Source organism: Theobroma cacao, chromosome 4, assembly GCF_053813885.1.
Source record: "Theobroma cacao isolate CCN51 chromosome 4, ASM5381388v1, whole genome shotgun sequence".
Classification (NCBI taxonomy): Eukaryota; Viridiplantae; Streptophyta; class Magnoliopsida; order Malvales; family Malvaceae; genus Theobroma; species Theobroma cacao.
This window is the reverse complement of record NC_142642.1, coordinates 23,807,337-23,827,356: the sequence shown is the minus strand read 5'-3', so window position 1 is coordinate 23,827,356 and position 20,020 is coordinate 23,807,337. Positions and strand designations below refer to the sequence as shown.

The 20,020-nt window shown below is 33.1% G+C and overlaps 1 protein-coding gene and 1 pseudogene across 1 annotated transcript; one reads left to right on the top strand and one right to left on the bottom strand.

Annotated features, from left to right (window-relative positions):
* Positions 1–166: 166 nt before the first annotated feature.
* Positions 167–3,369, bottom strand: LOC18601528 (uncharacterized). The gene is made up of 4 exons (XM_007032492.3): positions 2,260–3,369; positions 1,585–1,965; positions 802–1,022; positions 167–685 (listed from the first exon to the last, which is right to left on the bottom strand). The coding sequence occupies exons 1-4, from the start codon at positions 3,047–3,049 to the stop codon at positions 431–433; spliced, it is 1,647 nt and encodes a 548-aa protein (XP_007032554.2). The 5' UTR covers positions 3,050–3,369; the 3' UTR covers positions 167–430.
* A 6,001-nt stretch (positions 3,370–9,370) lies between these two features.
* On the top strand, positions 9,371–11,141 carry LOC18601527 (granule-bound starch synthase 2, chloroplastic/amyloplastic-like; annotated as a pseudogene).
* The last annotated feature ends 8,879 nt before the right edge of the window (positions 11,142–20,020 follow it).

Here is a 20,020-nt window from a genome sequence, read left to right as displayed (position 1 = left end):
GTTTAAGAGAAATGGTGCAGTAGGGGCTGCAATGATTATTATATCAAATGAGACTAAGATGAGGTAGATTTAGGACCTTGTTTCTTTGATCTGCATCTGCTCATTTCTTTTCCAATTATTAAGTTGAAAAATATGATGTTAAGGGAGTGCAAATGAACAAAGAGTCTGAAGCAAATTGAAGCTCAATTACATTCAAAGCCAGCAGGGAACGTGTCCGTGAAAACAGGCCCTGGTGTTGTTACAAAAACCTGAAATTATTACACGACACCCTTTTGGCTTTTGTTGTTTACACATGGTACATATACACATATTAACGCATCCACAAAAGCTCAGGCTTGTCTTTTAAATGTGGACCAGATTTTAGCTTAAATGAGAACCCCTAAAATTGGGAATTTTTCTTTTTTTTTTTTGTTTTCATTCAGCCTGAAAATCAACAAGATGGAAATAAAGGGCCACTCGAAGTCCTGAAGAGCCTCCCTCTTTTGAATTCAATGTTTTCCAGCTTTTCCCGGCACCATTTGAGTTGAGCAGAGGATAGAATTGACATTTGCAGTACCCTTGATACCAGCTTCATTTCTATCATTGTCAACAGTATTGCCTCTTTCTGTGACTCTTCCACAGGGTTCACAGCTTTGTTAAACCAGCACCTTTGCTTCCCTTGCAATTCTTTCAACCCTAGTTCCTTCTGCAGCAAAACCAAAACCAAAACCAAAACCCAGACCCAGACCCAAAAAAGTCTTAGTCAAACATCAACTTGTCAGGAAACTTTTACACCATTTCCACTCAGATATTCCCCTATACCTTTTGAAGTCTTCTGGTGACGTCAGCCAGGAGCTCTAAGTCTCTTGGATCCTCCACCGGGGGATAAGTCCATGATGAACTTTTAAATTTCCACCAAAGCCTTTTCCGGTCAGTGGCAACAAATTTTCCAAAAGCCCGGATGCATTCTTCTATGGTCTTCAGCACATGTTTTGCATGCACTGTTTCTCCTTTAATCCTTTCCTTTTCATCTTCCAGGAACCCTGTAATAAGACCCCCAAAAAGTAAATTAATACATCAAGTTGAGTGTATGAAAAGATAGCTTGATAACCATTGATTGGGATGTTACTCAATGTACTTATCCAACGGGGCATCAGTGGGTAAATTTTTTCTTTTCGAGCAGAATGTCTTCGTCTTGGAATTTAATGTCATTCACAGAAGATGACAAATTGACATAGTTATTGAGACAAGTGTGCGGATTTTACAAATTCAAGATCATCTGAATCAGTCAATCTAACATCGACAAAAGTGAAAACAATCTATTGTGGTCTCAGCCAATAGAAAAATGACAACCATATCATCGTAACCAATTTACAGACATTGGCTACTATTTTTTTTTTTGAAAGAACATTGGCTACTATATTAAAGTCCTACAATATAATAAAGATGGTACTTTAAATGGTTAGAAGTGGATAATCTCAGATTAGTTTTATAAGTAAATTCATGGTGATTAACAGCTTTAATCTAGGGAAACATGAACTACTAAAATGGGATCACATAAAAATTAAGATTGAGAGAGGAAATGGTGAAGAATTTAAAAATTACCTGACAGTTTTGGAACTTGAAGAAGACTCTTGGAAGCAAATCTTTTTTGAACATAATTCCAAACTCTCTTTCCCTGATAACACCTTTCATCTTCCATAAATCTTTCTAGCAGTACATGGAAGTTTTGGAATTCCCCTGCTACATCATCAGAAAACAAGTAGTTGGAGAAGGTGAGAAACTTGACCTTTCTGTATTGATGGTGGAGGGCCTCCCAGGTTAAGCATGATTGAGCCACATAGACCAGCTCAAAATCACTTTTTATACTTCTTAAGAGCATTTTCTTATCTATTTTGCTCCATGATATGTAGGGGATTGAGAAATCCTTCGCCTTGATGCTCTCCAGTGAGCTTGGTATTCCCTCTTCCTTATTCAAGATTGCACCTAAAACAGCCAACCATGAACTGCAGTCAGTGCATCTGAATCTCATTAAGATGCATTCTATTAGAAAAACTTATGTCATATTGGAATTTTTACTAGGTTAATTCAAGATCAAGGGCTTTTCCCCCACTCAACATTTAAAAATTTGGCTTATCAGACACCAAATAATTAGCCATGCCATTTTTGCCTAAATATATGACATGGCCTACAAGGTATATGCAGCTCCTGCAATAAATTTTTATGCTTCTTTTCCCCCTATATATGGGATAATAGAAAAAGATAGTAAAAGATACCCACTTATTCCACAGGTCCTGTCATGGTTTAGCACATCGAACCATCCCATTCTTTCAGAGTATTTCTTGTAGAATTCTTCTGATTCAACCTCATCTGTTGCTCTGGTTATCACTTCTCTCTCCGAAACTGGAGAACCAGAGCTGCAAGCTGCTGGTGGTAATGAATATTCTTTCATGAATGGTGAGCTGAAGGAACTAAACAGTGGTGAATATTCATTCAAGTATGCTTCATCAATGGATGGAGAAGAGATACAAAAGGACGATGAATACTCGTCCGAGTTCAAGTCTTTGTGAAGACAAAAGCTCCAGTCTTCCTTATGTGAGTTCTCTCTTCCAGGAAGAATTTCATTATCTTCACAACCATTAGCATCTTCCAATTCATCCCTCTGAAGTCCAACCACTTCAGTCTTGCATGGAATTGAAGGTAGTATGCTGGAAGAAATACCTAAGCTAACAAGCTGATATTGACTACCAACTGAAAATTTTACCACTTCTAAGTTGGAACCAACCTCTTCAACTACTTGCAAGTTGGTAACTCTAAAAAAGGAGAAGATATAGATGATACAATTTCTACAAAATCTATAAACATAAGAACACACAAAAGAAATGATTCTAAAAGGATAAATGAATACAACTAAAATACATCTTGTCAGCAATTTAAGCCATAGAAAAATCTGGCAAGCAAAAAGAAAAGCAGGATGGATATAGAAGCTCAAATAAAACCACTTCAGAAAATATCCATCAGGGATGACAATAGATTCGATGAGAAGCCAACAGGAAGCAAGGTAAGCCATCGTCAGGGTCAGTACTTTTTCATGGCCTGTTAATTCCGAACACTCATGCCAGGAAGGCCTGATAGTTGTTTCCTGGTGGTTTGTGGGGGATTTTAGCAGTTGATTAACTTAATTCCCTCAACAGCATATATAAACTTGGTGGAGGCGGGGGGTCACTGACAAATGAATGAAACGACAAGGAAAGAGCCAAGATTGGAAAATTCTCCTCCAATCACTATAGAAAAAAGAGTAGTTCATGGGTCAGAATTCAGGAAATATAGAAGGAACTTTCACTGTCTTCAAGAGAGCAAACTTGTCTCAGAAAAAACTTTGTGATACAATAAACTAACTTTTTAGTTAATGCATTAAAATACACAACTTGTTTGCCTACTTGGATCCTATCCGTTTGAACAATTGTCTAATGATTCTGACTGTATGACCAAATTTGCCTAAAATCCCTCTATTCTCCTCTCCTGTCTTGAGTATTGACAGAAGTGATCAAGGGTGAATCTGCCATTTGGCTGCAAATGAACCAACGGATTGAGGAAAAGCTGTTAATGTTCTATTCAAGTTAGAAAGTTAGCAGAGCTTGTCTTTCGGGCAAGGAGTTCATATTATTAAATTTTGCCTATCATTTTGTCCACGATGATAACAAAGACGTGATGAAAGCTTAATTAACGCGTGAAGGTACAAGTATGCCTTTAATGAATGACAAAGCTTTCCCAGGCAGTGGCCGAAAACCGTGTTGGTAATTAATATGTCATGCATCTTGACTTGCTTTCAATCAGCTCTTACCTCACCATTGGATAAACATTAACAAAGTCAATGGCTTTTTACACCTCATTCCGAAGGATCCCACCAAACCTAACTGGAAAAACAATTGATCAAAGTCTGGTCATGTTAGCATTAGCACATGTAAGGATGATGATTGGAAGTTCCTATCATGACCATTCCAAACCAGCGGCGATTAAAAAACAAAATAAAAACTGCGAAGAATGGATATTTACATGGGATGCAAATCTGACAGAATATGGATCTGTGGTCTTTATAAATGATATGAAATCTGGTTGGTGGTTTAGACAAAGAAAACGACCATATATACCTTCATTAAGAAATTCAGACAAACAAACAAACAAACAAATAAATATGGCTTATAAGAAAAATTGAAACTGAAAACTTAACTAATTAATTGAAACTCATCTGCAACATGATGAACAAAAATCATTCTAAACTTTTTATTTTAGGGTTGTATAATATCAACTGCCCCTGCCAAACTCGTACAACAAAATAATCTTCCCAGAACCCATCACTTGTTCAAAATACATTTTGCTCCATGTTTTTGTGCCATTGTTTTCCTTTCATCAACCATATATCAAACCAATAATGTTCCACATACCAATCAGGGCCGGCCCTTGGTTGAAACCACCCCAGCAAAGGCTTTAGGTCCCCAATTTGGGGAGGTCTCAATTTTAAGGAAGATTTATAATTTTATAATAATTATAATATAATTATTTATATTAAAAATATATATAAAAAAAAATAATTCATAAAATTATTTATTCTTTTATCTTTTTTTAATTATGTGCCTAATAAATTTTAATTTTCTATTACTTATTTCTAGAATGTTATTAATTCTCAACTATATTCTCTTATTTTTAATAAACTAACAGTCGTATGTATTTAATTATCTCCAACAACTATTTTTTTTCTCATTTATTTCTCTTATTTCCAATCAAAGCATTTAATGATTTTCAACAACTATTTTTTTCTTATATATAAAACCAATTATTTTTTTCAATGAATAATATCTACTTTTGAAATCTTCTTTTCTTATTTGCTCTTTTTTCCTTTAACTTTATTTTTCTCCAAAGAATACACAATAAGTCTGTTCTTTTATTATCTTCATGAAGTTGTTATCCTCATTTGTGGTTTGCAATAAGCATTCAACAATTAAGTACTATTATTCTAATCTTTACAGATTTTTTTACTTTAATTTAGATTTATATTATATTGTTATATTATTTTTATTTTATGTGATAGTTGATTTATTTGAATTAAAAATTTTGATTGTTGATTTTATATTAGCCATTTAAAAAATATAAGATAATTATAATAGTTAAATATTTTTAGAATAATGTTAACAATTTCAGTAAGTGTTGCTTCAGGAGAAAGAAGTTTTTCAAAACTAAGATTAATAAAATCTTATTTAAGATCAACAATGTCTCAAGAAAGATTAAATGGATCGACTATATTATCAATTGATAAAGAAATATTAGAAGAACTTAATTATAAAAGTTTAATTAAAAATTTTGCATCTCAAAAAGTTAGGAGAATAAAATTTTAATAATTTTTTAAATTTCAATAAAAAAAACCCTCATTTGAATATTTCGCTTTAAGTCTTTGAACTTATTGGGTCGCCCCTGATACCAATTCATATCAAGTGTAACAAACGCTAAAGAATCATCCAATACCACAACAAATTGTTGATAATGTCCAAACACCTAATTTTTAAACAATCGCATCAGGATGTATCATTCCTGTCCCATTAATTCACTCCATTTAAGTACACTAATAATGTACGAGGGTTTCTCTAGAGGACGAAATAGAATTGTTAAGAGGTAGTGTGACAAATTGCAAAGGAGTTCTTTATCAAAGAGATAGTGTTGTAATCAAGTAAAGCAAGATACATTACAAATATGAAGAGTAAGATTGGAGTACATTTTGAAATACTAACATGTAATAATAAATAAAATTTAAGAAAAGTGTAGAGAAAGTGTAACTGTTAAGCAAATTGAGAATTAAAATTATATATAAAAATCCAAAGCAAAATAACATAAATAATTCACTGCATAATATATGTGAAAAAAAGTTAAGGGAAGAATTAATGATTTAGAACGTCTTTATAAAAATACTCGAGCGATGTAAAAATATCATAATACAATTAATAAATTGTTAATGACTGATCCATTTAAAAAAGCTAGCATAAGAATAAAAATTACTTTAGTTAATTGTGTCCATAAAAATAAAAGGATTAAGGTTTTAATAAATTGATAACAATTCAATAAATAACAATATTGTAATACAAAATGCTTTAGAGGTATTAAAATCATAGTGGTCAAATCGATATATGTATCGTGTATTGAAATTTTATTTTTTAGTATCGAGTATTGAGTATCGAATATCATAAGATATTGTAAAAGTTTTTAAAATTAATTATAAATAATACTTATATGTGTAAAATAAAAAAATAAAAATGTTATATGTTTTAATAAAATTGAATATTATAAGGCGTAAATTGAATAGATGATTAATCTTTCAACATATTCCTTAATAATATATATTTTTCATATTAATTTATTAATTAAAAATTGAAAAACACTTAGCATGTTGAAATAAAAAAGGAATTTGATTTTTTTAGTATTTTTTGTTTAAAATCTAAATCTTAAAGATTGAAAGCTCATAAAAAATAGTTTTTCATATTTTAGCTCAAAATTTTTTTTTAATAATCAGTTAAAATTAAGCTTATAAAAAATGTATGGAATGTACCTTACGATATGCTTTCGATACTTTGATTAAATGTGATATAATTATTGATATGTATTATTTTCTACTAGTATCATATCGTATGATATGTGTTGTACAATATTGATAAATATGATTACAGCCAGTATAATTAATTTTCTTTTAGTTATAGAAAACCAATCATCACTTGAGCCAAGATCATCACTAGAGGTAGGGTAGGATCATAGCATCACTTGAGGTAGGGGAAGTAGCATTGACCCGATTCAGTTGCCTATACTTAAGTACATTTAAAATGGCACGAAGGGTAACATTTATCTATCGAATACTAGCATTGATATCATGCCTATAACGTAAAACTTTATCGATCCTTCTGATAGTTTGTTCTATTTTTTTCCTTAAGATCTTGATTTTTGAACATGTTTTTGACTAAGTTCTTGATATTTTTGACAATGTTCTTGAACTTATAGGATAATTTGGGAAGAACAAGTGACAAAGTTGGAAAAGGCAAAGCATTATGGGTGGATGGAGTTGGAAGAGGCGAAAAAGGGCAAAAGGAGTTTTTGAAAATGATGTGAGAAAGAATTTAGATTTAGCCATGAGAGGGTTAAAGTCAAGAACGGTGCGCCTTGGATTGGAAGCGGATTTATCAAAGTTGAGACGAGTAGAAGTATGAGTTTTCGAAGAAGATGTTGAAAGGAAGGGTAACAAGGTGTCACGACCCAGCTTGAGGGTCCATGATTGGCGCATGAGCCCAACAAGTAAGCCCATTAGACTTAAGCAAGTCTTAGAGTTTAAAATCAAACATATATAGCTAAGGGTCCTCAATTCCATATATCAAATAATAATTAAATTCAAATACATTTAGTTTGCCCTTTGGCTTATAGTTCACATAATAATTATAAAGCCATACATTAACTATCAAATCGGGTTCATTCATAACAATGCTTACACAAGTTCAAATGGCATATCGTGCCTACATACATATCTAATACCAAATGTGGAGCGAAAGCTCACAATAAACACAACAAAGTGGACATATCGGGTGGAGACCTACTGGATGCCAAAATCGATTTATCACTAGGCGACTCTTGCCACATAGTCTTATGGCCCATTTATCTGTATATGGTACATAAAGAGTGAGTCATTTAATACTCAATGAGGGATGCAGATAATCAAAATCATATGTGTATATATATATATATATATATATATATTTAGTAAACAAATAATTATTTAATGTACTATTGGTGCATTCTAATCATTCAAAAAAACAACTCTAAAGTTAGGGTTATATTATCAACCCTAAAGTCTCCGAATATCATCATACAAATCATTTGGCTCATCCTTTAAGAAATGACCAAATGATATAAGCTTATATCACATCATTCGTAATTCACATTATAATCATAGAGTGGTCATTTCTTGGACATCATCAAATCACACGCGGTGGCCAACTAACGAAGACAAAACATGCTCAGGGCAAAGTCGCTAGCGAAGAACAAATCATGCATTCGTTGAAGCAATAGGTGGAGAATCGAATCACGCTTAGTGCCGAAGCAATTGATAGAGAAAGAATGCCATCGACCGGGCTAATCTCCTAACTATTGGCATCACTTGGAATGTTCTCAAAATGGTGGCATCAAAGTACTGCAGGTGGGAATCACTAGCTGGACAAATACTACCGTCCTTACTTATCACCATCCCTACAAGCACATAAACAATCACAATGGTTTGGACACCACTCAACCTCAAATCAAATTGACGTTCGAAATTCATTCCTTGGACGTAATGTAAATCCATAAATAAGGCCATCATGCCTTTGACATCCCATGTGTCCACATCACACCACAAATCACACTTAATGAGCTTCAATCATTTATATGCTCAATATCTCATTTAGGTGCCTTTACTTTTATAAGGCATTAAGTGCTCATAATTTATCAAAGCGATCTGTTGTCTAAGGTAACTTACTCCTAGATGCTCATCAAATTCTCTAGACATCTTAGTTTAGGTTCATACAATATAGGCCACCTAAGTGCTTGAACCAAGGCACAAAATCACACACAATGCACATTTTTGTTCTCAAGCCTAGGCACATACATCTAGGCAATTATATACATATCTACATATTTCTAATATAATACCAAGACAATGCCTTTAACAAGCATCATGCATCACATGCATTTTAAATTAACACACTTATAGTGACAAAGTGGAGGTGCTCCCATTGCCAAGCTTCAACTTCAGCCTTCGATCATCTTCTATCTTGCCATCGAGTCAAATAGCTCAATTTCCCCTTGAAGCACATCCAACATCAAAATATTAATTATTTCCTAACTTTCAAAAAATACCTAACTTAAAGAAATAGCTTAAATTTTAGTAATCCAACATTCAAGTTCAAATCGTTTAATAATGAGCTAAACCCATACCTTAAAAGTTGGATTGCACATATCATTTAATTACACATATCTACTTGGTCCCTGCAACCTGTAATAGGAGTAGGATAGACATATGATTGAGAAAATAGATGGATCAAAGTTGTAGCTGGAAAAGTAATTTAGTGTTACTTAAAGCATCACACATTTAATGTGGAAGTTTAATTAAAACAATTAATCACACGATTGGGATTGTTGATCATGTAAGGTTTTAAATAGCCTTTAAATTCTTCTGATTAAGATAAACCGCGGTGAATGTAATTTGGAGTTCATCTATTGACCTTGCCATTGGCATGTTTCCAGAACAGCTGCTAGAAACAATTGCCAAAACAGATAGGTTTGCTTTATTCTAGAATTATTCATCAAGATGGTCTTTAAGGCCCACATGACAGGTAACTTATTGTTTGATTATCTTATTAGTGTCATAACAGGAAAAAGTTGGTTTTTTCAAGTTCCTTGGCATGTTCCATGTAAGGGTGCCTGTTATGGAGATGGAAATCTAGTTTTCATTGCTAATGATTGGCAAACTGCTTTGTTGCCAATGTACTTGAAGGCGTATTATCGAGACAATGGTTTGATGTCGTTCACTAGATCCGTTCTCGTTATCCATAAGATTGCTCACCAAGTGTGTCCTTAGTGCCACTTGATGTGATCTTTTATAGGTAAAAAGGAATCAGGTCATTGATATTTATGCTTTACTCTTCGTTAAAATAAACAACTGATGTCCAAGTGTACTCACATTTTTATCTTAATCCTTCGCTTTGGTTTTTGCATGCAGATAGAATTTTATATATTAATATCAAATTGTCATCTTGTATTACCTATTAAACAAAAAACGACTTGCATATAACTTATTTTAAATCACAAACGACAATTCACATGCCTTATCCACTGTCATCTCTAAGGCAATTATGGTTGTTCCATGAACTTGGATGATTTGTTTGCTGCTTTGTTGCATCTAAGTGCATGAATTAATCTCCCAAAAAAGGAATATTTGCTGAGGTGAAAAGATAATTTAATTTTTCTGTCTCTCAAAATGCCTACATTCTAAGTCAACTACATTCTAAGTCAAGAATGTAATTCTGCTTAAACTTTGGATATCATTTGGAGAAGAAATTTTGACTACTATTACTAGAAATGCTTTCATAGATTTATTTAATTGAATTTGTTTATATCTTGTTCTAACTGATAATTGCATCCAGGGGAAGGGGCTTGTGGAAGATTTCTACCATGTGGATTTTTTAGAACACTACATGGACCTTTTCAAGTTATATGAACCCGTTGAAGGTGACCACTTCAATATCTTTACGGCAGGACTAAAAACAACTGACATAGTGGTCACTGTTAGTCATGGGTATGTTAGGGAGCATAAAATTTCTAAATATGGTTGGGATTTGCATGGGATAATAAATGAAAGTGAGTGGAATTGAGGGGAATAGTGAATAGAATTGATACAAAGGACTGAAATTTGCAGTGTGTTCTTCACTTCAAATCATATGGTTATACTAACTACTCATTGGAAACAATGAAAATCAGCAAGGCATAGTGCAAGGCAGCCTTACAAAAAAAGCTTGGGCTACCTCTTCAAGAAGATGTTCGACTGATTAGTTTTATTGAGAGACTGGATCACCAAAAGGTGTTGATCTAATTGCTAAGACAATTCCCTAGATGATGGGCCAGGATGTGCAATTAATCATGTTAGGCATTGGCAGACTGACCTAGAAGAGATGCTTAGGTAGTTTGAAAACCAACATTATGACAGTGTGAGGGAATGGGTTGGGTTCTTTGTAAAGACAGCTTATCGAATAACAGTCGGGGTTGATATTTTACTCATGCCATCAAGATTTTAGCCTTGTGGACTAAACCAAATGTATGCTATGAACTATAGGACAATTCTAGTTGTTCATGCCATTAATGGAATGAAGGACATTGTGCAGCCCTTCAAAGCATTTGAAAAGTCAAAGTTGGGTGGGACATTTGATAGTGCGGATGCAAACAAGTTGATACATGCATTAGGGAACTGCTTATTAACTTATCGCAAGTAAAAAAAGAGTTAGGAATGACTGTAAAGACGGGGTGTGATGTAAGACTTCAACTAGGACAATGCTACAAAGAAGTATGAGAAGGTACTTTTGGCTACCAAATACCAATGGTGAGCTCTGTTTGTTGTCAATGGAGCATAGATCGTTTTGACCTTGTGTTGCTAGCAGAGTAGGTTGACTTGGTGGAAATCCTGTTTTGAAGTGATTGCAGTCACCCCTTGAGTCTTAAAGTGTTGATAGTACAATTGAACATATGTTTTTTTTTTTTTTTTTAACTTTTAGACTTAATATTTATAAAGGAAGGAAAAAGAGAAAAATATCATAAAGTAAATTATTTAATTTAATTTGAAATTTAATTTATTATTACTACTACTATTACTATTATTATCATTGATAAAATTAAAGACATTTTATTTTATTGATGTTCGACAAGTATTCATAGTGTTATGGAGCACGCTCTATCACTTAAGTACATGATAGTTTGTGCGGTACTTGAGTGGACGCTTATATGTAAACCAACCATGTTGAGCTTTGACCTTAATAGCTTGAAAAGCTTTTTCTAGAAAAAGCTTGTAAACCTTGGATTTTTGTCGCTGATAATGTTTTTAGGAACATCCCAATATTTTACCACATGTTTAATAATTGTACGAGCCATTTTTCTACAGAGCCAAACTTTTACGCTGAAATGAACATCGTGTACTTGGAGAAATGGTCCACCACTACCAAGATTGCTGTCATGTCTCCCACTTTAGGAAGTACTACAATAAAGTCTAAAGAAATACTTTTTCATGGTTTGGTTGGCACTGGTAGAGGTTCTTGTATTCCCACCAGTCATTGTCTGTCTACTTTGTCCTGTTGGCAAATGAGGCAAGTCTTCATATAATCCATCACATCCTGTCGTATATGAGGCTAATAATAACCCTGTTTTAGTAGTGTAATGGCTCGCTGCCAACCTGGATGTCTTGCTTAAGGAGTGTCATGACATTCCCGTGTTAACTTCTGTTTAAGCTCTTCCACTATTGAAACCAATATACGTGGTCCTTTCGTTAGTAAGAGTCCATTCTCCACCCAAAAGTGTTTCAATTTTCTACTCTCCACCAACTTCATAATGGCCATTACTTGAAGATCTAGATGCAAGTTTTCCCTGATAAGATTACGAATATCTGTGGTCATTTTGTGAGTTGTCATTGGTGCGATCACCCTTAGAGTTGCGTTTTCGACCTTCCTACTAAGGGCATTTGCCACACGGTTCACCTTTCTAACTTTGTGCTTGAAGGAGAAATTAAACTTGGCTAAGAACTTTTACCATTTCGCTTATTTTGCTGTAAATGTTGGCTGTGTGAGGAAGTGACTTACAGTTATGTTGTCGGTTTTAACTACGAATTGTGATCCTAGCAAGTAGTGTCACCAAGTCCATAAATAGTGACTCATTACTAGTAGTTCTTTCTCCTGTGCTGCGTATCTTCTGTCAGCTTCATTTAACTTTCAATTTTTGAATGTAATTAGGTGTCCTTCTTATAACAACACTTATTCAAGGGCAAAGTTTGATGCATCCATTTGTATCTCGAAGGGCTTTACAACATCCGGGAATGACAAAACGAGATTTATCATCATCTGGTCTTTCAAGACTTCAAAGGCTTCTTGGCACTACGACATCTAACTCCACTTTTATTCCTTTTTCAATAATTTTGTCAATACTACTATCCTTCTTGAATATCCTTCCATAAATCTCCGATAATAATTGGCTAGCCTTAAGAACGAACGAAGCTCAATTGTATTATTAGGGATGGCCCACTCTTTGATAGCCTTCGCCTTCTACATGTCCATCTGAATATGCCTTTGTTCAATTATGTGGCTAAGGGACTGAATTCGTATTTGCGCGAATGCATATTTTTCCCTTTTCTTATACAACTAGTTGTTATGTACCCTTTGAACGACTTGCAACAAGTGTCGTTGATGCTCCTCTAAGGTTGAATTGTACACCACGATATCGTCCAAGTAGATTGCCACAAACTTGTTCAGATAATCATGGAACACTTGATTCATCAATGTGAAAAAGGTAGTTGGAGCATTGGTTAGTCTAAAAGGCATAAAAAGAAATTCAAATATGCCATACCACATTACGTAGATGGTTTTTGGTTCATCTCCCTCATCCACTTTTACTTGATAGTATCTCGATCTCAAATCTAATTTGTAGAAGTGCACAATTTAATTGGTCAAAAAGATCTACTGTAAGAGGGATAGGATATTTATTCTTAACTGTGACTTTGTTCAGAGCTCGATAATCCACGCACAATCATAAACTCCCATCCTACTTTTTCTGAAAGAGTACTGAGGCCCTAAAAGGTGCCTTTGATGGTAAGATAAATCCAACTTGCATTAGCTTGTCTAATTGTTTTTTCAGCTTTGCTAACTTTGTGGGAGCCATTCTGTATGGCCATTTTGTAAGTGGCTTGACTCTTGGGAGTAATTTTATCTTGTGATTGATGGTTCGTCGAGGTGGTAAGACCTTGGGTAGTTATTTTGGCATTATATCCTGAAATTTTTCCAAAACCAGTTTCACTTCTTTGGGTATTGGATTCATGTTATCTTCGTCTTTGTAAATAGGCATGGCCACGTAGGTTGGCTCACATTTCTTGATCCTCTTCTTAAACTGTTTAGCTGATATAATCATCTTCCCACTCTTAGGTAGAATTGTAGCCAGTATCACACACGGTCATTCTCTAAAAAAATTAGACAGCTCATAGTAGGGAAAGGGATCGCTTGTGCTTTCGACATAAAATCCAAGCCTAAGACAAAATCAAAGTCATCTATAAAGGCTACAATCATCTATACGTTCCCTTCCCAAGAGCCAATCTTAACCTTTATGTCTTTAGAGCTCATATAATAGCTGAAGCTGGTGAGTTGACTGCTTTCATCTACCCAAAGTCTTTCTCAACTTTAAGATCGCATCTTTTTGTCTCTCCCTAGGTAATGAAGGTGTTTAAGGCCTCCTTGTCGAGCATGGCTTTGCTTCTTTTCTCATTCAACAACACCTCTACGTACATTAGACCTCATTGAGGGCCATTCTCCATCTTTTCTAATTGCACTTGTAAGGCACTAAGGAAACGAATGGAACTCATTCATGTTGGCTCTTCCTTGGCTTCTTCAATGTGGTGTGAAGTAGTGGTGTCTCAACATTGATAGTGCATATCGCATTGAGAATTGCTTGGTGAGGACAATCAACTACTCAATATGGTTCTTTACATAGAAAAAAAGATATCAAAAGTTGTGGCTTGAAGTTCCATGGCTTGTTTGTTCTCAATTGGGGTGAGTCTCTAGTAGGTGATATCCTATCGCCTCCCTCACTCACAGGTTTGCAAACTCTCGAAAATTTGCCCCATTGTTTGAACTAGAGCTACTGGTTCTGCATGAAGGGTTTTTTCTTTTGTTAGAGTTTTCATTATAATCAGTAAGGTGCTCGGTAGTCGTCATCACCAAAGTCACATCTTGTACCTTTTATTGTTGTAACTCCGTATTCGCCCATGGTTTCAGACTTTCGAGGAAATAGAATAGTCTATCCTTTTCAATCATATCTTTGATATCTAGCTTTAAAGTAAAGAGGTTCCTCATGAACTTCTGCAATGATCCCATTTGTGACAATTTTTGCAACTTCCATAGTGCCATATACTCAACATTCTCAGGGAAAAACTTGATTCTTCAGTTTTGCTGGAAGTTCGTCCAACTATAATAAGTAAAGCACTACTTCATGTAGAACAATTAAAAAAAATGAAGCACTACTTTATACAGAACAATTAAAATAAAGAAAACACTACTCCATGCGAAATAACTAATGCAAATGTGACAACTACTTCATATAGAATAATCACTCCACATAGATAGTAGTGAAAATAACCCGAAATAAGTAAGGATGGCAATGGGTACTTTGTAACAAGGTACCTGCGAATACTTGACTCGGTTATATAGGGTTAAGGTACCCTATAATAGGGTTTGGGATGGGTTCGAGTAGTGATTTCACTACCCATATCAGGCTCGGATACCACCCCTTGGGTACCCACTACCCCGAACCCGATTACCATTTATAAATATTTTATTATTATTTTAATAATTAAATTAAAAATATGCAATTTTTACCAACTTTACAAGCAATTCTTTTTGTTAAAAACTAACAAATATATGAAAAATATGGTTACTCTAATTATTAATGTGATGACATTAATGTATTTAAATTAAAAAATATTAGATTATTAATTATATTTAAATAATATGAATACCATATCATATTATAAAGGAATACAATTACTACTATATATATATATATATTTAATATAAATATATTTACTTTCTATTTTATGTTAACATTACAAAAATTATAGTTTGTAAAATTATTAATTGTAATATATATTCTATTGTTTATATAAACTTATAATAAATATACTTGAAGAGCTTTTGAGATTAGAATAGTTTAGAAACCTAACTATTTTTTTTTAATTTCATGAAATTAAGGACAAATCCATATAGTTAATTAAATTAATTTATGAAACTATGATTATTAATTAACTCGTAATGTCTTGTAATATAAATAGTTTATATATTGTGTTAATTTATAAAAAATGTAATTACTATTATATATAAACTAAAATATTTTTAGTATATATATACTTTAAATATAAACATATTTACTTTCTATTTTGTGTTAACATTACAAAATTATAACTTATAAAATTATTAATTATAATATATATCCTTTTGTTTATATAAACTTAAAATATATAAACCTATAAAAAAGTTGTGAGATTAAAATATTTTTGAAACTGAGCTTTTTTTTAAATTCATGTAATTAAGGACAAACCAATATAGTTAATTAAATTAATTCATGAAACTATAATTATTAATTAACTTGTAATGTCTTTTAATATATATACTTTATATTTATTAGGTTCATTTATAAGGAATATAATTACTATTATATATATATATTAAAATACTTATATATATATATATATGTACTTTAAATATGAACATATTTACTTTCTATTTTGTGTTAATATTACAAAAGTTATAACTTATATAATTATTAATTATACTATATATACCTTTATTTATATAAATTTATTATATATAAATCTAAAGAGAAGTTGTAAGATTAGAATAGTTTTGAAACCTAGTTATTTTTTTTTAATTTTCTATAATTAAAGCCAAGCCTATATAGTTAATTAAATTAATTAATGAAACTATGATTATTAATTGACTTGTAATATCTTTTAATACATATACTTTATATACATTGGGTTCAATTATAAGAAATATAATTACTATTATATATATATATACTAAAATACTTTTAGTATATATGCCCTTAAATATAAACATATTTTCTTTATATTTTGTGTTAACATTACAAAAATTATAACTTATAAAATTATTAATTATGTTTGAGATATTTGTTTGTATTATTTAAATTTAATTTTTATTATTTGTTTGTTTTTATTAATTTAATTATTAGTAAATTATATGAAATATGTAAGAGAAATATTATTGTATATGGATACGGGTAAGGATTGGAGTTCAGGTAATTAGATACCCATGAATAGCATTTTAATAATTTTTTTACATAATCGAGTTTTTAAATGGGTTAAGGTAATTATAGGGTAGTTGGGATGTATTAGGGTTAGGGTAAGGGTAGTAATTTCAAAAATATTTGGGTAGTTAATAGGGTTCGGGGATTTTATTTCTTATAAGGTTAGGGTTTGGGTACCTCAAAATTAGTAAGTACCCTACCCATTGACAACCCTAGGAGTAAGTGACAGGGTTCTCAAGTTACTTTCATCTTGAGACGTTCTTAAAAGTTTTGCTTGGTGGCTCAAATATGGAGGTAATTAAGAGGTCTTCCTCTTAACTTGTTCTTGAAGTATAAATGTTTCTCCCTTTTACCTTGTTTTCATGTACCTAGTCATTTACATATTCATTTCGTGCATTAAAGCTTATTTTTGAGTAATTACCATTTCTAGTACTATATATAGAGCCTTCACAATTCATTTGGAGGACTTTTTTTAGAGCCATAACATTCTCACCTAGAGCTTTTCTCTCTAATTCTCTTTTATTATCTAGTTCTCTACCTATTCTTTTCCTACTATTTTCCATCTACCATCACACTCAATACTTTAGGAACTATTTCGATCTTCCTATCCGTCGCCTTTAGTGCATCATTTACTTGTTTGTAACGCTTCCTCTCCTTATCACAAGAACCTTTTTTACATTTTGGTGACTCCACTGAGGATGAGTGATTCCATTAAGTAAGACTCTTACAATCACAACTTTGTGTTAATGGAAAAGATAGAGAGTTCCACTGGTAACCAAGATATACATGTTCTTTCTAACATTCAAGATCTGATAAGAATGATCCAAGCTTTTCAAGAGAGGATGCAAACATTGGAGGATAATAATAGGCAGATGATGGAGACTATATCTTAACTTGTGTCCTCTATTACCACCATTCTCAAGCCTAACCTGTGTACCTTAATGAGAGTGCATTTGAAGAAGCCACTCTCTCAGTTGCAAATATTGATGGGAATGGAGGAAATGACGAAGGTGCAGCTAATGTAGTAGTTGTTGCAAACCTAAACCCAATCAACTCTAGTGCTACAGTTACGCCAATAACTACCTTTACTGTAGTAATCTCACATGTTCCTGCCCAAGGATTTGTAGCAATGGAAGACCTAGCCAGTGTAGTTGCAAAACCATATCCTAAGGATTATACTAGCCCCAAGTTTAGGTAATTCAATGGAAAGACTGGAGAAGCATGGGAACATGTCATAAATTTTGTGAAGACTCTTGGAGTTGCTAGAGTGGATGATGACCTAAAGTTGAAAGAGTTATTTAAGTCTCTCACTAAAAAGGCTGATACATGATATGTTAACCTCACCCCTGGTTCCATTAAGTCTTGGAATCAAATGTGTAGGATGTTTAGGAAGAGATTATTCTTTACTCAAGAGAAAGTTACTCTCATTGATCTTGGAAGAGAGTTCCAAAAATCTAGGGAAAATCTCATGGAGTATATCCAACACTTTAGAAAGAAGGTATTAGACATACAGGAGCTTTATGATAGGAAAAAGTTGGTAAATATGTGCATTCAAGGGATGTTTGATGAGTATAAACAATTCTTGGAGAATCTACCTCTTCCAACCTTTGCTACCTTAGTGGAAGCTATGTGAAGGACCAATAATATAGTTCTTAGATAAAACAAAATCACTCGTTTCGATAGAACAAATACCCTAACGATAAATGCCATTTAAGAAGAAGGTAAAAACAAAAGGTCCATTTTGATCAAATTTATGTACTAGAAATGATATCCCAAGGAGAAGACCAAATGAAGAGAATGACTTTTGTCCACCATTCTCAGTACTTCTAGATAAAATGAGAGCTTTTCTCCAAGAATGGATTAGGGATGGACAAATAAACTTACCCTACACCCCATGACCACTAACAACAAAAGAGAAAGCCAATCCAAGGTACTATGATTATCATCGAGTAGTTAGTCATCCACTTGCTGAATGCAGAAACCTTCAGAGAATGTTTCATTGATGAATGCAAGTAAGAGAAGTATTGATTGAAAAAAATAGAGTCCAAAATAACTCTCTCCCCACTCATCTAAATCCTCGAAGGTAGGTAAGCGTAATAATTCACACTCACCATAATGACCCTTCTTCTTCAAACACTCAGTTCAATGATGCAAGTGAAGCTATTGTGGTTACTTCATTGGTTACTAACTCACTCATGAAGAAACCTAGCTTCAACTATTTCTTTGACTAGTTTAGATTTTCAGAATAAGCAAGGAAAGAAATGGCTATAGAACAAGTTCATATAGCTAGAGAATAGTATGAGAAGTACAACTTAATAGGAAGACTTATAGGGAAGATGCTTAGCACATATCAAAATACTATTGTGTTTACAAAAGCAAACATGTGTACACCTCATCCTTATCATAATAGAAACCACTATCAATGGATATCCTATTAAGAGAACATTCATTAATGATGGTTTTTCTATAAAACTCATACTTCTATCCATTTTAAAGGCTGTAAACATAGATTTGAAGAGTCTACGTCGTCCTATGACCATCATTTCTTTTGATAACAAGGAGATCATGACTCTAGGTCAAGTGACTATGAACTTCAAGATGGGCTGATTTAAGATCAACCATGTTTCCATATTATTGATGCAAATGTGGCTTATCATGCTTTAATTGGAAGAAAGTTTTTGCACATGCATAGTATCATTCCTTCCTCATGCCTTCAATGTATTAAGGGACATTGGAAGGGGAAGTTGATTTTCATTCCAACCACTAAAGCATTGTTTGAACAGCCTAAGGTGAGTTATATAAATGCTTCTTTCTTTGACGATCTAGCAGAAGATGGGGAACCTACCATGGCTAGACCTATAGGTATTCCACTTTTGTAATGGGAAAAGTATGTTAGGAATAAGGGAGAGAATAGTGGCAAGAAGAAAAAATGAGGTGGGAAGAGAAGAAAAGGAAACACTCTATAGATAAGGAAGTAATTGACGAAAAGACATCTAATAGGGTAACCTCCTATGCACATGAAAATGGAAAAATTGTGTATTGCTTATGATGGGACACGAGGTTTGGGGAAACATCTTCTCTTAACCTTAAACTTTAGGAGCCACCGGATGCATCACCATTATGTCTTCGAGTGGACACAAAGAAAAAAGAAATATAAGAGGTATTAATCGTGGAGGAACAGCTCCAAGAACAACCCAAGCCTCAAGGTGATAAGTTCTAGAAAATAAATATAGTGGAAAAATGAAAGATGAATAAGCTACTATTCATAAGCAAAAGTCATTCTAGTGAGCAAGGAGTTACATTAATTGAGTTATTAAGAAAATTATGGGATATTTTTGCTTGAACTTATGAATAGATGCTTGGACTATATGAAAACCTTATTACTCATGAGTTACGTATTTCTCATTAAAGT

Excerpts from the sequence above, each read along its gene's own strand:
- LOC18601528 (XM_007032492.3), bottom strand. The coding sequence starts at position 3,049 with ATGGCTTACCTTGCTTCCTGTTGGCTTCTCATCGAATCTATTGTCATC. Across the intron at positions 1,966-2,259 it reads TGACAGGACCTGTGGAATAA|GTGCAATCTTGAATAAGGAA; the intron begins GTGGGTATCTTT and ends TGGCTGTTTTAG. Across the intron at positions 686-801 it reads TCACCAGAAGACTTCAAAAG|AAGGAACTAGGGTTGAAAGA; the intron begins GTATAGGGGAAT and ends GTTTTGCTGCAG.